Source organism: Tachypleus tridentatus, chromosome 13, assembly GCF_004210375.1.
Source record: "Tachypleus tridentatus isolate NWPU-2018 chromosome 13, ASM421037v1, whole genome shotgun sequence".
Lineage (NCBI taxonomy): Eukaryota > Metazoa > Arthropoda > Merostomata > Xiphosura > Limulidae > Tachypleus > Tachypleus tridentatus.
In genome coordinates this window covers 70716738-70729314 of record NC_134837.1, presented here as the reverse complement: position 1 = coordinate 70729314, position 12577 = coordinate 70716738, and the positions used below count along the sequence as shown (strand labels likewise).

Sequence of the window (12577 nt, the reverse complement as noted above, 5' to 3'; positions counted from 1 at the left end):
GTGAATGATCCACTAACATAAGAAGTAAAGATTATCCATACCGATATAAACATACTAACATAAAGAAATAAAGTTGATCCATACTGTTATAATGATACTAACATAAAGAAATAAAGATGATCCATAGTGTTATAAACATACTAACAAAAAGAAATAAAGATCATTCATACTGTTATAAACATACTAACATAAAGAAGTGAAGATTATCCATACTGTTATAAACAGATGAATATAAAGAAATAAACATGATCTATACTGTTATAAACATACTAACATAAAGAAATAATTATAATATATACTGTTATAAACATACTAACAAAGAAATAAAGACGATCCATAGTGTTATAAACATACTAACATAAAGAAATAAAGACGTTCTGTACCGTATAAACGTGCAAGAAAAGAGAAAAAGACGTTATGTATTATATAAACATGTTATTGTAAAGAAATAAAAATGTCGTATACTGTATAATATATTAATATAAAGCAATAAAGATGTTCTGTACTGCATAAACATGTTAATATCAGAAGACAGTGGGCTATCTGCACTATACCTAACACGGGTATCGAAATTTGAGTTTTAACGTTATAAGACTCGAGACTTACTACTGAGCCACTAGGGAAGGAAACAAGTACAAATAGAAAGTCTGAGAAATACAAAAAACGAATAACTTATCTACAGATTTTCACAGGTTATAAAGTTATAAACGATGCAGTTTATGAATTATATTACCCACACAACTTCATAAGATGGACCACTTATAATAAATGAAATTTCTGAACTACAGAACCCATGTTAGTCCATAAGACGGATTGGCTACAATCAATGACGTTTGTGAACTATAACATCCACGGAAGTTCATCAGATGTATCAGTTAGGTGGTGTCTTCTATTTTTAAATCATATGTTTTTTATGTATTATCTCTTCATTTATTTATTATCGGCTTCTACAAAACAAAAGGACTTTAAAGTTTGTGGTGATTCAACTGTTATAGCGAATTATCAAAAGGGTTATTATAATATACATTCACGTACCTACAGCTATGAAGCCTATATACGTGAATGTTGTATTTTTCGTTATTTCACTACATTGAGCATCTGAGCGACCATTTTTTCGTACATAGAAACATCATACGTTCTGCTTTTGTGTTTTGTTTATAATATTCAGTGATAACTAGAAATTGAACTCATAGTCCAAAATATCACAGCTTTAGAAAACTGTTGGCTTATCGGCAAATTCGATGGCTTAAAACACTAAATTTCTGGGTTCGATCCGTGCAAAGGGTAGATAACACACAGCCCATAGAAATAAAGGGTATGTGGAGGGCTGAAACAGTGGCTACAGAAATTATCATGAGTTTAGGTGATTACCATATATTAATGTATTGATCAATGATAAGGAAATGAGGTGTACATTAGATTCAAGTAGTAACAAGGGAAAAGAAGGAAAGGTAGAAAGATCATGTGCAGACCGGTATAACGTTTCACAAGGTGCTAGAACTGTCAGGTACAGACTGGTGTAATAGTTTGTAAGGAACTGGAACGGTTTAGTTATTTGTTCTTGAATTTCGCGCAAAGATGCACGAGGGCTACCTGCGCTAGCCGTCCCTAATTTTGGAGTGTAAGACTACAAGGAAGGTAGCTAGTCATCACCACCCACCGCCAACTCTCGGGCTACTCTTTTACCAACTAACAGTGGGATTGACCGTCACATAATAACGCTCCCATGTTTGGTGCGACGGGGATTCGAATCCGTGACCCTCAGATTACGAGTCGAGTGCCTTAACCACCTGGCAATGCCGGGCCGAATTAGAACGGTCAGGTGCAGACCGGTAGTGTTTTGTAAGGGGCGAAACTGTCAGGTGTAAACCGGTATAACACTTTGTTAAGATCTCCAACTGTCAGGTGCAGACTGGTATAACGTGTACCAACGTGGTATAAAACTAAGCAGACTTCCCTACAAATATAATGACTCATAAAGTTACAGTAAAATATTTAAATACACTTACAATGATTGTTGTTGTTTGGGAGGAATATGGCACGTGTTACATGGAAGAGCTCACAGAAGCTTGGAGTTTATTATTCATAGCGCGTGCCTCTCGTGGTTCATTGGAACGTGACGTTACTACTCGATGTTCAACAGGCTTCATAAAAAAACATGAAACTGTCGATCCTGGCTCGTTCGAAACGAGGAAAGGGATTACTTTTCAAACCTTCAGACATACATGTTCAGATTACGCTGAACCTCTTCAATGGGATAAAATAGCAAATGTGAATGTTGCTTTAGCATTAGAAAGAAATCCCACGCGAATAACATGTAATTTATTTTTCAACAAGCAACTTTGTTTCCCACTTTCATGGGTATACAATTTTACAGGTTACAGTTAATAATATATCGTTACTGTTTTACGTTTTAGACCATAATTAATGAGTTTCTTTGACACAGGGGACGAACAGTTTGTTTTTTTGAATTTCGCGCAAAGCTACACAAGGGCTATCTGCACTAGCCGTCCCTAATTTAGCAGTGTAAGACTAGAGGGAAGACAGCTAGTCATCACCGCCCACCCCCAACTTTTGGGCTACTCTTTTACCAACAAATAGTGGGATTGACCATCACATTAAACGCCACCACAGCTGAAAGGGCGAGCATGTTTGATGCGATAGGGATTCGAACCCACGATCTTCAGATTACGAGTCGAACATCTTAACCCACCTGGTCATGCCGAAATTTACATTTTTTTAGCCTGTAGTTTGGTTATCCTTTCTTTGCTCTCTAATAGCCCAACAGCGTGAACATTTTTTCTCAAAAAATGACATCTTAATTTGCTGTCAATTTACTGTTAATTGATACTGCTGGTGTTATATAACGAGTTTTTCAATGTTTATATTTTGTGCTGTAAATCATATAGAAAAAACAGTTACTTCACAATCAACACTGGAAAATCAGGATCTACAGAAATAGCAAGGTAATAATCGGGAAAATCACATCAAACAGATAGTTACAAGAACTCCATAAACGAAACTTACTACGATATTAAGAAAACACGTACGTTCAAAACATTAAAAAAAGACGAAACCCTATAACCCGAGCACTTTAAAGTGGCACATCTTTGCTCAGTTCGTCCATTTTGAAGAAATGTACTTTTTGTTTTTGCTTTTCATGGATTTTGAGAAATCCGTGAATAAAAATATGAAACCTTATAATCCGAAGCTTTTAAAATTATAGATATTTTATCAGAAACAAATATTCATTGTTTGGCCCTGAAGAATTAAAAAAAATACTTAGATTAATAAGTTTCATGCTTTTATCTTCGGATTTCTCAAAATTTATAAATCTTAGAACCTCGGAAGTATATACACAATCAGAATTCCATTTCACACAATAAACTAAAAACATACGATTTTAAAATTAAGACAAATGGCAGGGGAACTATATAATCAGTAACATAACCAGAACACAATCGGTAAGACAGTCTGTAACGCAGTAAGCAACATGATCGGTAACGTAGTCTGTAACAAAATGGTTAAGCAACTACAAAACCTGTTTTCCATACATGACCTAGTTTTATCTGTAATAACACTGAATTTCTTAACCACATTCTAGGTGGAAATGAAAGAACACAAATGGTTAGCTTTGACGTAATAAGTCTTGATACCAATATTGCCACTGAGCCTGATTTGAAAGCTGTTTCTTTTTATACCAATATTACCACTGAACCTGATTTAAAGGCTGTTTCTTTTTATACCAATATTACCACTGAGCCTGATTTGAAAGCTGTTTCTTTTCATATCAATATTACTATCGAAAGTCCTAACAGTTAATAAATAACCACACTAGATAGTTAGATCAAGTAGAGAACAAAAGACAATAACTTACTCTTTCAGCATCCAGCTTCTCAGGAGCCCAAGCTAAGTGAAAGACTGATCTTTTCAGTTGTGGACACATCTACAAAATTGTAACAGAAATGTAACAATGTTGAGGGAGTAAATTCAGACAGACAGAAAAGATAGCTAACGACTTACTACTTTAGTTGTGGACACATCTACAAAAATTGTAACAGAAATGTAACATGGTTGAGTGAGTAAATTCAGACAGACAGACAAGATAGCTAACAACTTACTATTTCAGTTGTGGACACATCTACAAAAATTGTAACAGAAATGTAACAATGTTGAGGGAGTAAATTCAGACAGACAGACAAGATAGCTAACAACTTAGTATTTTAGTTGTGGACACATCTACAAAAATTGTAACAGAAATGTAACAATGTTGAGGGAGTAAATTCAGACAGACAGACAAGATAGCTAACGACTTAGTACTTTAGTTGTGGACACACCTACAAAAATTGTAACAGAAATGTAACATGGTTGAGGGAGTAAATTCAGACAGACAGAAAAGATAGCTAACAACTTACTATTTCAGTTGTGGACACATCTACAAAAATTATAACAGAAATGTAACATGGTTGAGAGAGAGACTGTCAATGAAAAACACAACAGAGACGGACTGATTGTCAATGAAGAACAGATTGATTGTTAACTGAACGATTAACAATGCATTTTTAAGATTGTGAAAGAAACAGCAGAAGTAAAAAAATGTGTTAAACAAAAGACAACATAGGTAGACTTAAACAGCAAAAACTAAAATAAACTGTTAAACCAAAGAAAGCAGATAAAGTTTTGAACAACGAAAGAGCCAAACAGACTGCTAACACAAGACAATAGAGATATAAAATATCAAGGTACAACAAAAATAAGAACTTGACACAAATACCACCAGATAAAAGGCGAATAGAAATAGGGAAAGAGGAACACAGATTCTGAGATGGATTGTTTAGTACACAATTCTCTGTTTCTATGCATGCACGTTCATTCGGTTTAAGACGTTTTATGTTTATTATATATCAAATATAGTTATAAAAATATCAGTATGGTTACTTTCTCTGCAACTGCAGCCGCGATGTCAAGTAGATCCGTTTCTATGGTTTCATCTGTTTTTTGTATCAAGCCGCTTACAGCTGCACGGCTCTGAGCTGCGCTCCTCTCTCCTTCTCTCTGTTCGAGAGTTATTAGCACTTCTTCGACGCCGAGTTCTGCCACAAGAGGACTCACAGCTGTTCGCACATGCTCCACATCGTTCATAACAATGCACACCTGAAGACATGAAAGTAAACAAGACTGAACATAAGATTTCAAAATTAGATCACTTGGTTGGTCTACTGTAGTTATTTATTTGCATTTAACTGCTAACACAATAAACGTTTGATAATAGATTCTGGCTTTTATTCTTTAAAGTGTTGTTGTTTTTTATTTATTACACTACATTTTGTGAGTATATGATATTAAACTACAATTATACTAAAATTCAGAAGTGTTTACATGGTCACTTTGTTTTGAATGTTTATATTACGAACATCCCTTAAGGTGATACATGACAATATTTCACGACTGTTACATTGAATGGTTAAACATTGTCATCTCACCTGTTCTGTCAAGTCATGTGATTGTTGCTCGTCACATAGTCCTAAGTCTAAAAGCTTGTGGTGACTAAGTTTCGCATAGAAAGTTGCTCCGTTTCCTATCACCTGTAAAGGAACTATCAGAGTAAGAACCGCTAATAAATGTAACAGTTAAATTAACAATCCATAATATTTTCTACCAAAATATATCCATACAAACACAAAGTAAAATATCACAACTCTTTCATCAGGAGTACAAGGATTAATTTGCCAGAGGGAATTGAGAGTTATCACGATACATATAGCCAGCCCTATCAAGTGTGAACGGACTGACCATCTGAAGTCAATGGAGAGTTTTCAGTTGGTGGACATTTCCACGTCAGCAGCAAGTAGTTCGGGGTTCCACCAGTAGAATACAACGCACGCTCATTTGGGTCATTTTCACTGTTGTAGCAGTATATACTAATTATCAACATTATATTGTTGCAGCAGTGAAACTTGATATTGTTGTAGCTGTGAAACCTAAATATCAACACCACAGTGTTGTATAACTTATTTTTCAACAACACAGTGATATAGCAACAGGACTTGGTTACCAGTATATCACATGTCTTCATAATATTACTACGGAAGCTACTTGAATGTCTTTATGCAGGTTCTAGTTATTTAAAAGATTACTGCTTTAAAATCTTCTAAATATAACACAATAAGGTTAACACCAGGGTCAACACTGGAAAGGCTTTGGTAAGATTTCTATACCCACCTCTAAAGCTTTTAAGATAAATGGAAATGTTTGAGTAACTTCTGGCCAGTTCAGTTGATTCAAGAAATCTTTGATCTGTAAAAACAGTCATACGAGTTAATGATAAAATGTCTAAAAATAAAAGTTTAAACTCCTTGAAATGCTGACAAATAAACCGTTATTTGAGCTAAGTAACATTTACTAAAAGTAGGACAACGAAAAATAAATATATTCTAGACATAGTTTACCAGAAATATCCAAACTCCTTTGGGAACCAGTAAAAATAATAGATGTCAAAAAAAAAAACAAACACACCACTAAGAAGAAAGATTTAACCCTGTTTTAACATTGATCAAGAATCCTTGTGTCTAAGGTCCTAAAAAGGGTGTAGAGATTTTTTTTTCACTAAAAGTGTGATAAAGAGGTTTTAGAAAACAATTTTTTCAAACAATGTATTCTCAAGGCGGCTGGTGTGGGTTTTAAAACTTTAACTAAATTAAAATTAAATACGAAACAACGTTTTGACCTTCTTAGGTCATCTTCAAGTTAACAAAGAGTGTTTGCAGCTGACCATTGCCGGGCAAATGTCTCAGGAACGAGAGTATAAACGGATACGGGACTGTAGGGGGCGTTCCAGTTAAATGTCAGATTATTAATTAGTATAGGTATAAAGATATTCCTCCATACTGATTTAATTATTGTTTGAGCTTCTTTATTTTTCGTTTTCTTTACATTTATTTTCCTATTTAGTATGATTTGCAGTGTTCAAAACGCGAGAAGATTTTTTAAAAATATAATCTGGTTTCCATTTTTCTACTTGTTCGAAGACAACCCTTCCACGTTAACAAGAACTAATCTACATCATAGACAATTCTCTAATACAAACAATAGTTAATCAATTTCAAGAAGAGCACGTAAGCAGGTTACACGTAGCTTCAGGAATACAGTATAACCAACAACGTGGGTCATTTGTATCTAATATTTGGTAATTTATTAATACCATATAACCGATATACGGGAAATTCTTTCGGTTATCACATTTTAGCTGTGACACAGAATCTCGTAGAAGAGCTGAAAGGTTTTTTTTTTTTTTTTTCTAAGTAGAAACTTTAAGTTCATATTTCCGCCTGTTGACCAGTTTGACATCTTATTACAGCCGTGGTATAACGAATCATAGATTGACCTGAAGTTTCTCAAGTACAAACTTTTACTTCATACTTGACTGATTTGAGATCTAATAACAATTTTGGACACAGGAGGCCAAACCCATTTGTCCGATGTAATTGATCACTCACGCCCAAGGTATCATAGATTATATTCTAATCCTGCTTACAAAAATTTCAATTTAAGGGTAGGTTAGTAGAGAGCCAACTGAGTAATGAAGTCGAATCGGGTAAACGAACGCCGCACAATTAGTATTGCTGCCACAGAAAAATACAGCGAATAAAAAGGAAAACAACGTCTCATAGATTAATTTAATCTAATTCTGCCTAAAACGAGTTCAAGTCGTAGCTATTGAGGATTCCTTCTTGATTAACCCTATTTTACCAGTCATGTAAATTCAGTTCTACAAACTTCTACGTTTAATAACATTTTACAAGTAGTGATAATATAAAGGGCTTACAAGAGTTAGCTTATATAACTGCATAACTAATGGTAACGTTACCTGTGTTTAACGTTCAATCTACATAACAATGGTAACGTTATCTGTGTTTAACGTTCAATCTACATAACTAATGGTAACATTAACTGTGTTTAACGTTCAATCTACATAACTAATGGTAACGTTATCTGTGTTTAACGTTCAATCTACATAACTAATGGTAACATTACCTGTGTTTAACGTTCAATCTACATAACTAATGGCAACGTTACCTGTGTTTAACGTTCAATCTACATAACTAATGGTAACGTTACCTGTGTTTAACGTTCAATCTACATAACAATGGTAACGTTATCTGTGTTTAACGTTCAATCTACATAACTAACGGTAACATTACCTGCGTCTAACGTTCAATTTACATAACTAATGGTAACATTACCTGTGTTTAACGTTCAATTTACATAACTAACGGTAACATTACCTGTGTATAAAGTTCAATCTGCATAACTAATGGTAACATTACCTGTGTTTAACGTTCAATCTACATAACTAATGGCAACGTTATCTGTGTTTAACGTTCAATCTACATAACTAATGGTAACGTTATCTGTGTTTAACGTTCAATCTGCATAATTAATGGTAACATTACCTGTGTTTAACGTTCAATCTACATAACTAATGGTAACATTACCTGAACGAAGCACTTGGTAGTGTCTAAAGCGGAAGTGCTGTGTTTTATTGATGAGTTGACACTGATTGTCTGAAACATCACAGAAAGTGTTCTTTTTAACGATACCAGTAACACAAGAAATGTATTAATTTGAACAGCTTGTTACCACATGTTCAGAACCATGATCCCTGTTATATGAATGTGTTTATATCTATGTTAACCAGTTAAATAAACCATATTAAAAATATTAGAACTGCGCAATATCATAAAAATAATTAATTTAAACAAGGCTAAGACATAAAAGTACATGTTCCAGTTCAAAGTTGCATGCTAAATGTTTCATATAAATTCCTACAATTACAAATCCTAGGTTAATGGTACACGAAGGAAAGACTACCAAGATACAACTTGGAAAGTTGCGATTTAGTAGACTTCTTTCGTTTTTCTTTGGTAGACTTCAACCAAGTTTCGTGAGTATTGTAACTGTTTGAAGACTGGTCGTGACGGTTGTAGCTATCTATACATAACAGGAAGATTCTTACGGTGTTGAATGAATGATTAGGGCTCTTCTTTCTTAACATAGCCTTGTACAACATGGCTACGTCTTCGTGTCGAACGAGACAGATTACACATTTTTTTACTCAACAGTGTTGGTGTTTCGTGGACGGTGCCTATAATTATTAATGAAATTGCTGGTTTGACAGTAATATTTATCACATGACTGTGTAAGAAACTCACGCGACTTCAGCAGGTACTATTTATCTTCGATATATTTGTTCTTCTCATCAACAATATAAAACGCAAGTTAATTAAGATATCAATGAGTAAGTATCCAGGATATGTTTAAGACACAGAGCAGCAGGAGTGATTTGTTACATTGTTACACTGTTGACTAGAAAATAACCTGTTCATTGGAAGAAATGAATCTTCAGCTTCAGATGCCAGGGTATCAAGTAAAATCTACAACAAGATCCAACTATACTTCCATTAAACCTCTCGCTCCATATGCAAGCTATATATATATACTATGTTTAATACACCTTTAGCTCCATATCAAGCTATATGTACTATGTTTAACACACCTCTAGCTTCAAAAAGCTGCTAGGTACTATGTTTAATACACATCCATCTCCATATCAAACTATATATACCATGTTTAATACACCTCTTGATCCATATGAAGCTATAGGTACTATGTTTAATACACCTCTAGCTTCATAAAGCTATAGGTACTACGTTTAATACACATCTATCTCCATACCCAGCTATATGTACTACGTTTAATACACCTCTAACTCCATATCGAGCTGTACTATCTTTAATAATATTCTGGCTCCATCTCAAGCTGTACTGTCTTTAATAAACCTCTAGTTCCATATCAAGCTATATATACTATCTTTAATAAACCTTTATCTTCAAATCAAACTATACAATCTTTAATAAACATCTAGCTCCATATCAAGCTATACCATCTTTAATAAACCTTTGTCTCCATATCAAGCTACATATACTATATTTAATAAATTTCTAACTCCGTATCAAGCTATACTATATTTAATAAACCTGAAGCTCCATATCAAGCCATATATACTATCTTTAATAAAACTCCAGCCCAATATCAAGCCATATATAATATCTTTCATAAACCTCTAGCTCCATACCAAGCTATAGGTGTAATCGTTAATAAACCTCTAGCTCCAGATATATACATATATACTATCTTAATAAACCTGTAGCTCCATCTCAAGCTATAGGTGTAATTTGCAGTAAAGCTCTAGCTCCATATCAAGCTATACATACTTAAAAAAGCTCTAGCTCCATATCAAGCTTTATATAGTATCTTTAATACACCTCTCTCCCAATATCAAGCTATATATACCATGTTTAATACACCTCTATCTCCATGTCAAGCTATATATACCATCTCTAATACATCCCTAGCTCGATATCAAGTGATATACTATCTTTAATAAACCTCTATTTCCATACCAAGCTATACTTTCTTTAATAATCCTCTGGCTCCATATCAAGCTGTAGTTTCTTTAATAAACCTCCAGCTCCATGTCAAGGTTTAGTATCTTTAATAAACCTCCAGCTCCATGTCAATGTTTAGTATCTTTAATAAACCTCTAGGTCCATATCAAGCTAAATTATTTTCAATAAACCTCTAGCTCCATATCAAGCTACACTATCTTTAATAAACTTCTAGCACGAAATCAAGCTGTACTAATCCCAATAAACCACCAGCTCCAGATAAAATATTTTCAATAAATATTTATTTCCATGTGTAAAGATACAGCCTCCAGCAAATCTGTGGCTCAAAATCCAGCTATATTACTTCCAATCAAACTCTAGCTCCAGACTCACCTGTAACACTTCCAATCATTCTATACCTCCAGATCAACTCGTATCATCTCCTATCAAACACTCGCTCCAGATCCATCTGTACTAGAAGTATCATTTTCCACCAATACTTAGCTGCATATACAATCAACCCGTAGATCCAGCTCCAACTGTACTATCCGAAATCAAATACTTTTGACCTTAGCGACCTCCTTTCTTTTCTACCACTGTGTCAAGGTTGGTGCCGATTGATCAAGAAATGTGGAAATGTATAAGGAACATACTGACGTTTATTTACACATATTATCATGCGACGTCGATAACTTGTATATCACGTGACTACCTTGGCTTCTTAAATTCTCTCGTAAGTTAATAACAATTTTAATTTGTTACAAGTTATGGCTTCGTAGAAAATATCAAATTCCTGAAGCGAACAAAGATAATTTAAAAACTGGAATGTAAAAATTCGGAAAATGTACTTTCTATGAAGGGAAGGTGAGCATGATCGAGTTTCTCATAAAACATAGAGTAGTGAAACTGCGTTTAGTAAAATTTATGAACTTCCGTACAGACTGATTGATTTTACTGCTAATAATGAACTATCGATATTTCGTCTTACTTAAGTTAAAAAACACAAATCCTGATTCAATAACTTGATAGTTATCTAACGGACATTTTTAGTTCATCGGACACGCCTTCAATTTCATGCACGACTGATTTAACGAACTGTGACGTCGCTATTTATTCATTTAAACTGTATTTAGTCCTAAAAGCAATAGAAGTACGGGCATATACAATAACGGTTAATTCGCTTCAGAGATTTTAATAGTTCCAAAGCCGAACAAGTTTATTTTGAAAACTTAAATTACAGGTAATAAACTACCAAAAATAATTTAACCGACTATTTATCGTGTTAAATCCCATAACAGTTAACACGTTTCATAACTGCATATTTCCTGAAAGCCCATTTCAGAACGTTTCATATGAGTAATAAAATCTCTAAATTAGTTTATCCTACCTTGTCCAAGTCTTTCGCTTTCTTTATACGTTGCTGGAGTTTTCTACTTGCCAAATCTAGCCAGTTATGGACACTGTCCGTAAACCAGATGTGGTACTTCTCGATGACCAGATGCTTTCGATCTCTGAAATCACAAAACACTTTGGAGAAGAACATATTTTTACTGTTTCTCATGAGACTGTATGAACAAAGTCATCTACGTCAGCGAACTCAGTTACAGAAACGTTACGTCATCTTATCGTCATCTCGGACATCAAGGCAAAGTTACTCGACGGCTATCTGTGCTAGCTGTCTCTAGTTTTGAATTTAGAAGGCTTGCCCAGATAGCCCTCGTGGATCGTGGTCAACAACATTCACCGTCAACTTTTCGGCCACTCCAGTGGCATTTGACCGTCTTAAAACCCATAGATGTGTGGAAGCCGAAAGCGAATCATGGACACACGGGATTCACAATACGTCACTAGGCCACTCCCGACCAACCTACGTTTATCGGTTGAATGTTTGTTTTTTGAATTTTGCGCAAAGTTACACGAGGGCTATCAGCGCAAGCCGTCTCTAATTTAACACTGTAAGACTAGACGGAAGGCAACTAGTTATCACTACCCACCGCCAACTCTTGGGCTACTCTTTTAACAACTAACAGTGGAATTGACCGTAACATAATAACGCTCCCACGTTTGGTATGGCGGGGATTCAAATCCGTGACCCTCAGATTACGACTCAAGCGCTCTAACCACCTGGC

The 12577-nt window shown here is 34.6% G+C and overlaps 1 protein-coding gene across 4 annotated transcripts in view; it reads right to left on the bottom strand.

Annotated features, from left to right (window-relative positions):
• LOC143237030 (BAI1-associated protein 3-like) overlaps nt 1–12577 on the bottom strand; it is a 201416-nt gene that overhangs the window by 18268 nt on the left and 170571 nt on the right. For all 4 annotated transcript variants that reach the window (XM_076475861.1, XM_076475862.1, XM_076475863.1 and 1 more), the window contains exons 20-25: nt 11836–11959; nt 8496–8564; nt 6223–6297; nt 5484–5585; nt 4939–5154; nt 3878–3946 (exon numbers count right to left, since the gene is read on the bottom strand). In XM_076475861.1, the coding sequence (XP_076331976.1) occupies nt 3878–3946; nt 4939–5154; nt 5484–5585; nt 6223–6297; nt 8496–8564; nt 11836–11959 (655 nt within the window). The remainder of the gene's footprint in view (nt 1–3877; nt 3947–4938; nt 5155–5483; nt 5586–6222; nt 6298–8495; nt 8565–11835; nt 11960–12577) is intronic.